General features: G+C 51.4%; 1 protein-coding gene across 3 annotated transcripts in view; it reads left to right on the top strand.

Annotated features, from left to right (window-relative positions):
- CUL9 (cullin 9) overlaps nt 1-12,634 on the top strand; it is a 36,981-nt gene that overhangs the window by 9,635 nt on the left and 14,712 nt on the right. For 2 of the 3 annotated variants that reach the window (XM_045800928.2, XM_087857111.1), the window contains 17 exons: nt 1,197-1,393; nt 1,776-1,993; nt 2,678-2,927; nt 3,016-3,121; nt 3,662-3,889; nt 4,164-4,254; nt 4,376-4,547; nt 5,969-6,074; nt 6,357-6,452; nt 6,715-6,890; nt 7,387-7,520; nt 7,867-8,046; nt 8,234-8,343; nt 8,424-8,606; nt 8,740-8,900; nt 9,177-9,405; nt 9,500-9,689. In XM_045800928.2, coding sequence (XP_045656884.1) covers nt 1,197-1,393; nt 1,776-1,993; nt 2,678-2,927; nt 3,016-3,121; nt 3,662-3,889; nt 4,164-4,254; nt 4,376-4,547; nt 5,969-6,074; nt 6,357-6,452; nt 6,715-6,890; nt 7,387-7,520; nt 7,867-8,046; nt 8,234-8,343; nt 8,424-8,606; nt 8,740-8,900; nt 9,177-9,405; nt 9,500-9,689 — 2,827 coding nt within the window. The remainder of the gene's footprint in view (nt 1-1,196; nt 1,394-1,775; nt 1,994-2,677; nt 2,928-3,015; nt 3,122-3,661; nt 3,890-4,163; nt 4,255-4,375; nt 4,548-5,968; nt 6,075-6,356; nt 6,453-6,714; nt 6,891-7,386; nt 7,521-7,866; nt 8,047-8,233; nt 8,344-8,423; nt 8,607-8,739; nt 8,901-9,176; nt 9,406-9,499; nt 9,690-12,634) is intronic. The other variant, XM_045800938.2, reaches the window with a different exon arrangement.

Genomic DNA, 12,634 nt, shown 5'->3' with positions numbered 1-12,634 from the left:
GCAGTATAATGGTAACAGCATGGACAGGAGCACAGGTCCCCCTGGAGCAGGCTGTTCCAGGGCGAGGCTGAGAGGCTCTTTCCTGGAAGGCGCCAGCTAGGTGTAGTTCCTCTGAAGAGCAGCCAAGCATTCATGTCTAGGCCTTGTTTGCTCCAAGAATTCCCTAACCCTCTCAGATTGCATGACCAAAATACAGCATTTGCCCCTAAATTCAAACTCTTGCCCCATAGCAGAAGTCATCATCTTGTTTATAACTTCAGGTTTACAGAATTCAGCTAATTGGGGAAAGGGGGTGGGTAACGACAGGGAGAAAGGCTCGTTATGAGGTAGCATATGCATGGAGGGTTCAGGCCATATAAGGGAGAGCGTCCTGAGAATTGGTTCTACTCTCCATCCCCGACGGGTTTCTTCTCAGGTGTCAACCCTTTCCCCAGGGAAGGTAGCCTCCACTCTAATGGTATAGCTTTCATCTTAATTTAATTTTCTTTATAGTACCAGCAAACAAGTCCACCGACGCCAAGGATTTTTTCCTATAATTCCAGTCACTCTTCTTGTGAGACAACCCCAATAGTCTTGTTGAAGAGGGTTGGCTACTGACTTTGGAGGCCAAGGGACATACGTTTGCAAGTGTTAGCCTGTGGATGATAATTGAAGCTGTGGGAATGGATGAGGTTGCCCAGGGAGGAGTGCAGAGTGAGAGGGGACAGGAACTTCCATGTTCAAGGATTAAGCAGAGGAACTCCAGAGAGGCAGGCCAACCAGGAGGCTATGAAGTCCTGGAACTCAAGAGAAGGGAGGTTTTGCAAGGGGAGGGGTGGGGCAGGGGGATGGAAGACAATGTCAAGGGAACCCTTTGAAGACAACTAGATGCTGTGACAGGTTCCCCGCCCCCCGCCCCAAGGAAGTTGCAGGAAGGGGCGGCCAGGCCACTCAGCCTTGGTGCCGGCAGAGTGAAGTGGTGGGCTGATTTTACCACTGACCCTCATTTTTTCCTTTGCTTTCTTTCCTTCTCTCTCTTTTTGTTTGTAGCATTTGATATCCCATCATGACTCTTCCATTTCCATCTCCTACTTGACCTATTTGCAAACAGCTCAGCTGCCCCAAAGTTTGGAATCGAGAATGAGGACCCAGCTCTCCTCTTTCTGTGCATGGTGGCCCTGCCCACAACTAACTCTCCATCCACATCCTCTTTGCAGGCACTGAAGATGCTGGCCATTGCCAGCTCCTCGGAGATCCCCACTTTTGTTTCTGGCCGAGATTCTATCCACCCTTTGTTTGATGCCCAGATGACCAGAGAGATCTTTGCCAGCATCGACTCAGCCACCCGCCCAGGCTCTGAGAGCCTGCTCCTTACTGTCCCTGCAGCCGTGATCCTGATGCTGAACACAGAGGGGTCAGGGCATCACCCTCCAAACTCCCGCTAAGCCCCAAGCCCCACTGCTGCCCCGCCCACATCTCATGGGCTCTACAGAAATTCAATTTATGTTGTTACCTCCAGATGAAATGTTGGTGGCCCTCTCTGACTGTTTTTGGTAGAGAGCCCAAGTAACTGGGGGGAGGGAGATCCCCAGAGAGAGCAAGGGCACGCTGACCTTCCTTCCTGGGGTTGGGAGGAGTGACCTGAGGTCAGGGAGCCAGATGTCCTGCCCTCGGAGGGAGCCCGGGGCCCTTTCCTCCCTCCGCAGCTGCAGTCCCCCTCCCCTCTGTACTTGCTTTCTGCTTCCATTGTGTTCACTCCCTCTCCATTCCCTCCTGGGTTATCTCCCTCCTCCCAGGTGCTCCTCTGCAGTGAGAAACGGTTTGCTCCTTCTCAACCTGCTTCTGTGCAACCACCACACTCTGGGGGACCAGATTATAACCCGAGAGCTGAGAGACACCTTGTTCAGGCACTCCGGGATAGCACCGGGGACAGAGCCCATGCCTACCACGCGCACCGTCCTCATGATGCTTCTCAATCGCTACTCAGAGCCACCGGGCAGTCCTGAGCACACAGGTACATTGTGGAAGGGGTGGTTTTCTTCTCAGGAATCAGGCAGTGCCGCCCTGTGGCCAGGAGGGCTAAGGCTTGTGGTACTAGCGCCTTCCTGGAAAGACACAATGAACCTTCAGGAAATGAGTAAGGGTCTTGGCGCTCCAGTTAGGTCTTAAGTAGAACTTCTAACCAAGAGGAGAAGGAGACTATAGAGTAGGTAAGGAAAATTACATATCTAGGGCCAGCCCGCGGGGCGCCTGCTGGCGCAGTCAGTAAACCTTGCGACTCTTGATCTTGGGGTTGTAAGTTCCAGCCCCATGTTGGGGTAGGGATTACTTAAAAATCAAATCTTTAAAGCCACCATGCTAGGTAGTAGGGGGATGTAATTATAATGGTTTATATTTATTGGTTGACGTAACGGCATAGCTACCATTTAATAGTAACAGGTAATTGTGTGACTGTATGAGATTAAAAATGTCTGTTTAACATGACAGTGTTTGCCATACTAAACTTTTTTCTAGATGCAGCTAGCTATATATTTGGGGCCAGAGAAGAAAATCCCCCACAGTTTGGTACAAACTACAGACATCCTCCAAACAGGAGGAAAATTTGGGGGTGATTTTCTGGGCCTGCCTAGTTCTTGGTTTGACCAACTTGCATGACTCCTCTTCATACTCGTTTTTTTCCTCCCATGTGTCCGGGCAGCAGCACTGGAAGCCCCTGGTGCCCAGGGCCAGGATGGGTCCCCCGAATGCCTGATCCAATCCCTGGTGGGGGGCCCGTCTGCAGAGATCCTCCTGGGCTTGGAGCGGGTGCTGTGCCGAGAGGGCGGCCCAGGGGGCCCTGTGAGGCCCCTCCTGAAGCGCCTCCAGCAGGAGACCCAGCCCTTCCTCCTGTTGCTGAGGACTCTGGACGCCCCAGGGTCCAACAAAACTCTGCTGCTGACCGCACTGAGGTGAGGGGCCTGTTGGGGCACCCCTGCATCAGAGGCGAGGGGAGCCGGCAGACCGCAGGGACTTTGCTTGTTTCCATCCCCTCACCAGGATCATGACCCGGCTGCTGGATCACCCTGAGGCCATGGTCCTCCCCTGGCACGAGGTCTTGGAGCCCTGCCTCAACTGTCTCAGTGGCCCTAGCAGTGACTCTGAGGTACCAGAGCCCTGGTAAGGGTGGGGGAGGGAAAGCCCGCTTCTGGGGCACCAGCTACCTTGTGAGGCTCTGGAGGGCAAAGTGCAGCCTTTCTGGGTGGGTCTGAACAATGAGAGGGGTGGAGAGGAAGGAATGTCATCTAAGAGTCCTCAGAACTGGGGCCGTTGAAGTAGAAATCTTTTGGCTGCAGCGGGATTTTAGATTCTGGGTTTGGGAGAAGTGCGCACAAACACTCCTCACTCTCCACCCTTCTGGGTTTGTGCGTTGTGGACCGAGGCTTGGGCACCAGGGCGGGCTGTTGAGAGAGCTTCGCCCTGGCAGGCAGAAGCACTGGAAGCTGTGCCCAGGCTCTGCCAGCTCGGGAGTCCCAGCACCCTCCTGCTCTGCCCCAATCTTCTTTGGTACTCTCCTTTTCCTGGGCTTTCAAGCTTCTCCAGAACCTCCCTCACCCACCACATTCTCTTTTCGGAACCCACCCCTCGTCCCTTCGGGGGCCGGCCCTTTGTTTCCCGATGTTAATCTCTGCGGCTCTGGGCTCAGATTGTTCAGCAGCTGCTCTGCTTTCTGCACCGCCTGGCCTCCATGCATAAGGACTATGCTGTGGTTCTCTGCTGCCTGGGAGCCAAAGAGACCCTCTCCAAAGTCCTGGACAAGCACTCGGCTCAGCTGCTGCTGGCCTGTGAGCTTCGGGACCTGGTGACGGAGTGTGAAAAACACGCCCAGCTCTATAGTAACCTCACCTCCAGCATCCTGGCTGGCTGCATTCAGGTGAGGAGACTTGTGGGTCCAGAGGCGAGGGAGAACATCAGCCAGAAGCAGGGGAAGGGGATTCAGTGTGGGTCCCTGTTTGGCACCAGTGGTAGCAAATCCGGGGCACTTGTTTCCCAGCCGTTACCCCACACGGTCCTGTTCTGCCAAAATGTGTGAAGAAGGGCACTGAGTGCTTTGGTGCCCCTTGGCTTGTTCCCCAGACATGTTTCTATATGTTCTTCATACTCTTGCCTCCTCCCCACACCCCTTCTCTCTGATGTTGCGGCTGCAGATGGTCCTGGGCCAGATCGAAGACCACAGACGGACCCACCGACCCATCAACATCCCCTTCTTTGACGTGTTCCTCCGGCATCTGTGCCAGGGTCTGTGCCCCCATCTGCTTTCTCCTGGCTCGCACCCCAGTATTTGTTCTCCCCGGTCCCTTTCCTTTCTTCTCTCTCAACTAACCACGCTGCGACGGCCACCCCTGCCCCCTGCCCCCAGGCTCCAGTGTGGAAGTGAAGGAGGACAAGTGCTGGGAGAAGGTGGAGGTGTCCTCCAACCCGCACCGGGCCAGCAAGCTGACCGACCGCAACCCCAAGACCTACTGGGAGTCCAACGGCAGCACCGGCTCCCACTACATCACCTTGCACATGCACCGTGGTGTTCTTGTCAGGTAGGAACACGCACACACACGCATGTGCAAATATTTTGATACACCCCAGTATACATTCTCCAAGTGCCCACATACGCGACTGTGTAAACCGGATGCGTGAGGGACACACTCAAACCCGTTCTGTGCGGTGAACAGACATATTGATCCGCATTCCTTGTACAGTATAGACATCCTCACTCCCTGAGCTTGGTGATGTGCTTCTCCCACCAGGGACAGATGTCACTGCCCTGTGCGTGGTGTTGAGGGAGATTGAGAACTTCCTTACTCACTCTTCCCATGGGTGCTTGTTTCATGTGTACTCTGTGCCAGGCCCTGGGTGAGGGTTTGGGGCTGTAAGGGCAATAAGATGTGGTCCCTGTCTTTGGGGAACTGGTGCTCTTGTTGGGGAGCTAGCCTGGAAAATCAGTAAGAGCAAGAAAAGGTGACATGGACCCTGAGGCCAAGTGAGAGGTGAGAGAAGGCTTCCAGAAGGAGGGGTTAAATGAGCTGAGCTTGGAAGTAGAAATTAGCTACATAAAGAGAGGGCAGGGTCTAGTCCAGGCAGAGAGACAGCGCATGTGCAAAATGGAAGTAAGAAACACAACGACGTGCTTGGGAGAAGTTTAAGTGACTGTGTTTGGCAGGAATGTAGGGTGTTGTTGTGAAATGGCAGGAGACAAAGCCAGAAAACTAAGCAGAGCCAGACCACAGAGCATTTTGTTAAGAAGTTAAGAAGTTTGAGCTTTATTCTGAAACTGGGGGAGCCACTGAAGGATTTTAAGAAGAGAAGAGATGCAACTAGATTTTTTTTTTTTTTTTTTTAATTTAGAAAAGTCACCCAGGTGAATGGGAGTTTCGGTTGGAGGCCGGAGGGTTGGAAGGTTTATGCAGTGGTCTCTTTGAGAAATGAAGATCTTCAGTTAGGCAGAGGGAGTGGGAATGGCGAGGGGGTGGTGGGCTGACAGATCTCAAAGGCCAGAGTCTCCAGGATGCGCCATTGACATGAGGGAAGCCATGAATGGGAGAGTCACAGTGACAGAGTGCTCTAGCGAGGTGGCAGTTTTCTTCCCGAGGGGGATGTAGGAAGAGGAGAGGAGCAGGCTTCTGTGGTTGGATGAGGGTGCCGTTTGGCATGTTGACTTTGAGGTGCCCGCGGGGTGTGACATGGAGATGTCTGTTGGGTACACGGCATGAAAGCTGAGAAGAGCCATTTAGGGTAGAGATGTGGATTTGGAGTCATTCGGGTATTAGAGTTTGGTTGAAACTGTGGTTTTAAATAAAGTCACTTTGGGGGAAGATAAGAGGAGGGCAGAGACTGGGGAAGACTGACACTTAAGGAGGCAGAAGAGGGACAGGAGGCCAGAGGTGGAAGTGGTGGGTTGAAGTCATTTTGAACAAAGACCAGGGCCCCAGTTCGAACTCATTGATTTCTCGCCTTCCAGGCAGCTGACTTTGCTCGTGGCCAGTGAGGACTCAAGCTACATGCCAGCCAGGGTGGTGGTGTTTGGGGGCGATAGTGCCAGCTGCATCAGCACTGAGCTCAACACGGTGGGTCCCTGGTGCCCCCCCTTGACCTTACTCCCCATCTTTCTGTCCCAGGACCTCCTTGGAAGGATCCAGTCCCTGGGGGATTCCCACATTCCTTCCCCCAGGCAGGCTTTGCCTCCTAAGCGGTGAGAGCGCGGTTTGGCATGCAGATTTGCATGGGTCTATGGGCTCAGTGCAGCAGTAAAGTGCACCCACTGTCACAAGATTGGGTTGCTGTCAGTTGTCCCTCCAACCCCACTTCCAGAGGTGACAGTCCTTTCTCCTCCTCCCCTCCCCCATCAGGTGAATGTGATGCCCTCCGCCAGCCGGGTGATCCTCCTGGAGAACCTGACCCGCTTCTGGCCCGTCATCCAGATCCGCATAAAGCGCTGCCAGCAGGTGGGCTGAGGGAAGAGGCGGGGGGGGGGGGGCGGTCATGGGGTAGCACAGGGTCTTCCTAGTGATTGTGTCCCCCAGCACGTGGGGGCGAGGCTCAGGCCGTGCATCTGCTGGGGGATGGCCCAGGAGCCTGTTGAGTTCCAGGGATGTGGGAATGTCTCACGTGCCTCTGGGTAACTCAGGGCGTGAGGCCTGGCTTTGTTTTTGGTAGTGCTTGGTGGCTGGGTGGCTTAGGGGATAGACAAGTCTGTGCATGTTACAGGGCGGCATTGACACCCGGGTTCGAGGCGTGGAGGTCCTGGGCCCCAAGCCCACTTTCTGGCCACTGTTTCGGGAGCAGCTGTGTCGCCGGACATGTCTCTTCTATACCATTCGGGCACAAGCCTGGAGCCGGGACATAGCAGAGGACCGCAAGCGCCTCCTCCAGCTCTGTCCCCGGTGGGTGGAGCAGGCAGGCAGTGGGCCGGGTTGAAGGGAGGAGGGAGAGGTTAACACAGCAGGAGGACTCTGTTAAGAAGTAGCTGGTGGGGAGCGTGTGGGTGGCTCAGTCAGTTGAGCAGCGGACTCTTTTGGCTCAGGGCATGATCTCACAGTCATGAGATTGAGCCCTACATGGGGCTCTGTGCTCAGCATGGAGTCTGCTTCAGATTTTTTCTCCCTCTCTCTCCCACTCACTGTTTCTCTCTCTCAAATAAATTTTTTAAATCTTTTTTTTTTTTTTAAAGTAGGTGGTGGGAGACTTCTGCAGGAGTCTGAAAGGTCAAGCAGCAGCTTAGACATGAGGGGAAGGGGAACACGGGTGACAAGTGTTTGCTGATGGCAGCAAGCTGGTTAGGGGACCAAGCACAGCGAGAGTGGGAGTTGACTGTACTTAATTGGAGGCCACAGAGAAACCTGTGCCTTAAACCCTTGACCACACATTCCTTATCCCCAGACTCAACAGGGTTCTGCGCTACGAGCAGAATTTTGCTGATCGCTTCCTCCCTGATGACGAGGCCGCCCAAGCACTGGGCAAGACCTGCTGGGAGGCCCTGGTCAGCCCCCTGGTGCAGAACATCACCTCCCCCGGTAACCATCCCGACCCCTGGCCCCACTAACCAGCCCCTCGTAATGATTCTCAGGGATCAGCTGAGTTAACGCTCTTGGTTCTCTTGGTCCCTGTCTTTATCCCTTAAGGCCTGTCGCCTCAGTGTTCCTCTCCTTCCTGCCCCAGGGACTGCTCCCTGAGACTCTGGTATTTGACTCTTCTCCTCCACCCCACCCCACCTGCTTAGCACCCCCCAGACTCCAGCTGAAGTAAGCCTCGGCCCGGCTCCCCCCCTTGAATTTTGTGTAATTGGGCCTTCTCTCTCCTCTTCCTGGGCTTTTTATCCCTCTATTTCCCATCACTTGTTTCTGACCTGTCTTCTTTTAGATGCGGAGGGTGTGAGCTCCCTGGGATGGCTGCTGGATCAGTACTTAGAGCAAAGGGAGAGCTCTCAGAACCCCCTGAGTCGAGCAGCATCCTTTGCCTCTCGAGTTCGTCGCCTTTGTCACTTGCTGGTGCATGTGGAGCCCCCGCCTGGGCCTTCTCCTGAGCCATCCACTCAGCCCAGTAAGTCCCAGCAATGGCCTGTTGAGCTGAGAACCTGGGCAGTGATGGTACCTGACTTCTCCCTGTCTTGGATCTTACTTTCCCTCACTGCTCCGCTCTGGGGCCTTTCCAGGGGTCAGTACCCAAGACCTCTGGATTCACTGCGGGGCTGAGACAAAGCCGCTTCCCTTACCCTCTGTCTCTGCAGTCAGCAAGAACAGTAAGGTCCGGGATCGGAGCCCCGGGCCGTCGGCAGCCCTTCCAAGCAGCAGCCTGAGGAACATAACGCAGTGCTGGCTGACCGTGGTGCAGGAGCAGGTGAGTGCAGGGAAGCTGCAGGTTGGGGGCGGGGGGCTGCCAGCTTACTGCATCTGACGCTCCTTCTCCTCCCTTCTCAGGTCAGCAGGTTCCTGGCTGCAGCCTGGAGGGCCCCTGACTTTGTGCCTCGATACTGTAAACTCTATGAGCATCTGCAGAGAGCAGGCTCAGAGCTCTTTGGGCCTCGGGCAGCCTTCACGCTGGCTCTGCGCAGTGGCTTCTCTGGTGCCTTGCTCCAGCAGTCCTTCCTCACCGCTGCCCACGTGAGTACCACCAGCCTCCCGGTCACCTGGTGCAAGCTCACCTCTTTCTCTGCCTCTCACCTCCTCTCACCCCGCACTCTCCTGCTTCCACACCCTCTTCATGCTTGGCCGGTGCCCTTTCCATTGCCCCCAGATAAGTGAGCAGTTTGCCAGGCACATCGACCAGCAGATCCAGGGCGGCCTGGTTGGCGGAGCCCCTGGAGTGGAAATGCTGGGGCGGCTTCAGCGGCATCTGGAGCCCATCATGGTCCTTTCTGGCCTGGAGCTGGCCACTACTTTTGAGCACTTCTACCAGTGAGTGCAGGTCTGAGAGGTAGGGGAGGGGAGGCCTAGAGTCTAAAGAGGGTGAAGGTTTGAGTCTTGGAGGGAAGGGGGGGAGGAGGCAGGGGAGAGGAGAGATTAAGACACAGAGATGGCCATGGCACTGGTGGAAAGGGAGTAAGGAGGGAGAGGGGAGGTCGGGCCTGTGACTCAGGCCTGCTGCAACAGAGGAACCTACGTTCTGGAGGGGGAGGCAGGACCCGGGCCGGGCGGCCGCACTGAGGCTCGCCCGCTCTGCGTGCGCTGCAGGCACTACATGGCGGACCGTCTCCTGAGCTTGGGCTCGAGCTGGCTGGAGGGGGCTGTGCTGGAGCAGATCGGCCTCTGCTTCCCCAACCGCCTCCCCCAGCAGATGCTGCGCAGCCTGAGCATCTCGGAGGAGCTGCAGCGCCAGTTCCACGTCTACCAGCTCCAGCGGCTTGACAAGCTGCTCTTGGAGCAGGAGAATGAGGAGGAACAGGGCCTGGAAGAAGAGGAGGTAAGAGCAAGGGAAATGAGTGGGAGAATAGGAGAGCAAAAGACTAGACCAAAGAAGGGAGCCCAAGAGCCCTTGAAATCCTTCTGTCTCTCAGGAGGAAGCAGAGGAAGAGGAGGCTGAAAAAGAACTATTTATCGAAGATTCAAGTCCAACAGTTTCCATACTGGTCCTGTCACCACGCTGCTGGCCGGTCTCCCCACTCTGCTACCTGTACCATCCCAGAAAGTGCCTTCCCACTGAATTCTGTGATGCCCTTGACCGCTTCTCCAATTTCTACAGCCAGAGTGAGGAGATAGGGACAGGCCATTGGAGATTGGGGTGAGATTTGGGGTGGCAGGAGAGGAAGAGGAGAGGACCTGTGGATAGGAATGCGTAGATAAAAAGAAAAATGGTCTCTAGGGACAGCAGTCTCCTAGGGAAGGGGGAAAAGGTGGGTTAGATCTTTCTTAACATCTCTCATCATTGCCTTCACTTTTGTATGAATTTGTTCCATTTTTCTTTTTCTAACTTCAAGTTGCATGCTTACTTAATTTTTACCCCTTTCAGGCTTCTTTCTAAGTAAAAATGCTTAAGGCTATTCATTTTCCTCTCAACATTGCTTTAGTTGCATTCATTTTCTTTTTTTCTTTTCTTTTTTTTTAGATTTGTTTTTCTTGTCGTATCGTTTTCGGTAAAGTACACGTCTTAATTATGACTTAATGAATTTTATATACACATATACTCCCATAACCACCCCCAGAGCATTTCCAGCACCCGAGAAGACTTCCTGCTTCATGTCCCTTTCTAGTTAGTATGTTCTTCCAAGAGAAACCATTGTTCTTCTTTTTATCACCATAGATTCTTGCCTGTATTTGAACATCGTATAAACGGAATAATAGGGTATATATTCTGATGTGTCTGGTTTCTTTCAGCGGATGTAATGTCTGTGAGGGCTATCCAGGGTGTCAGTTGTATTATTACTTTGTTCTTTGTACTGTGGATTCCTTTCTATTGTATGCATATATTTACCCTTTCTGCTGTTGATGGGCATTTGGGATGTCGCCTAAGTTTTTATTATGCTGTGTGTGAGTATTTAGTATTTTCTTAGTTCTGAGGATTTTCTAATTTCCATTATTATTTCTGCTTTGATCTGTTACTTTTTTAGAAGTATATTTTAAAATTCCCAAACCAGTTTTTCTTCATTTAGTTGTCTTTTTGTTTTAGATTTCAACCCTCATTCCACTGTGGCTAAAGAACATGGTTTCTTTGATTCTGAATCTTTGCAATGTCTTGAGACTTCCTTTATGGCCTAGTAGATGGTCAGATTTTGTAAGTGTTCCATGTGTGGTTAAGAAGAACGTGTATTCTTCAGCTACTGGCTTTTACACATTACACTAAATCGACTTTGTTCATTGTATTCTTCAAATCTGCTGTAACCTTACTCATTTTTGTCTCCTTGATCTGTTACTGAGAGAAGTGTATTAAGATCTATCATTATGATAGTGAATTTTTAAAAGAATTTTTTGTTTATTTGAGAGAGAGTGCGCACAAGCAGGGGGAGTGGCAGGCAGAAGGAGAAGCAGACTGCTGAGCAGGGAGCTGGATGTGGTACTCGATCCCAGGACCCTGGATCATGACCTGAGCCAAAGGCAAACGCCTAACCAACTGAGCCACCCGGGTAACCCAATAGTGAATTTTTAAACTTTTCATCAGGTCAACTTTGCTTTTTATATTTTTTGACTGTGTTATTAGATAAAAGTTTAGGGGTGCCTGGTGGATGGCTCAGTTGGTTAAGCATCCGAACTCTTGATTTTGGCTTAGGTCATGATCTCAGGGTCGTAAGATCAAGCTACTCCTTGGGCTCCACGCTGGGCATGGAGTCTGCTTAATATTCTCTTTCTCCCTCTGCCCCTCCTCCCCCACCACATGCTCACACTCTCTCTAAAAATTAAAGTGTGGATAGAGGGGCCTGGAAGGCTCAGTCAGGCATCCAACTCTTGGTTTTGGCTCAAGTCATGATCTCGGGGTCATGGGATCGATCCCTGTGTTGGGCTTTGCACTCAGGGGGGAGTCTGTCCCTCTCCCTCTGTTCCTTCCCCCTGCACCCCACTCTCCCTCTCTCAAGTAAATAAATCTTTAAAAAAAATAAAGTTTAGATAAACATTTAAAATCATTTAACAGTGCCGTTCAGTAGAATTTTCTGCAGTGATGGAAAAGTTATTTTCGGCACTCTTCAGTATGATTTCCATTTGTGGCTACTGAAATGTGACTAGTTCTGAGGAATTGAGTGTTTAATTTTATTTACTTCAACCAGTTTAAATAGTCACATGTGGCTACCATAATGAACTATGCAGGTTTAAAGTCTTCATAGTTAATTAAACTTTATTATTATGAAATGACCTTCTTTCTTTCTAGTAAAGCTTTTTCTCTCAAAGTCTATTTTTATCCGGTGTTAATAATACACGAGCTTTCTTTGGTTAGGGTTTTTCCAGAATATCTTTCTATCCTTTTACCTTGTCAGGGGAGAATGATAATTCTTTTGGATTTCTTTTATTTTGGTGAAAGATAAATATAAAATTAGCCATTTTAACCATTTTTTAAAGATTTTATTTTTAAGTAATCTCTATACCCAGTGTGGGGTTCGAGCTTACAACCCTGAGTTCAAGAATCATATGCTCCACTGACTGAGCCAGCCAGGTGCCCCTCCATTTTAACCATTTTAGGTGGACAATTCAGTTGTCCATTTACATAATTTTTTTTATTTGGAAATAATTTCAAATTTACAGGAAAATGGTAAGAATAATACAAAGAACACTCACATGCTCTTGTTTTTAAAAAAGACTTAGAGAGAGAGAGAGAGAGCATGAGCTGGATGGGGGGCAGAGGGAGGCAGAGGGAGAGGCAGAAGCAGACTCCCGAGATCATGACCTGAGCAGGAAGCCCGAGATCATGACCTGAGCCAAAGGCAGACACTTAAGTGACTGAGCCACCCAGGTGGCCCAAGAACACTCACATACTCTTTAGCCAAGTTTACCTTTCGTGAACATTTTGCCCCGTTTGCTCTTTGTGTATATATACATTTATAAAATGTGTATTTGTGCGCGCGCACACACACAAACACATTTTTTTCTCCCCTAAACCACTAAGAGTAAATTGCATATATGCTGGCCCTTTGCCTCTAAATACTTGAATATATATTTCCTAAGAGTCATGGTGCTGAATAGTAATTCATTTATCAATTTCAAAAATT

Source organism: Ursus americanus, chromosome 29 (genome assembly GCF_024610735.1).
Source record: "Ursus americanus isolate L20-20 chromosome 29, mUrsAme1.1.p, whole genome shotgun sequence".
Classification (NCBI taxonomy): domain Eukaryota; kingdom Metazoa; phylum Chordata; class Mammalia; order Carnivora; family Ursidae; genus Ursus; species Ursus americanus.
The sequence above is the reverse complement of the archived record's forward strand: the minus strand, read 5'-3'. Positions and strand labels throughout refer to the sequence as shown.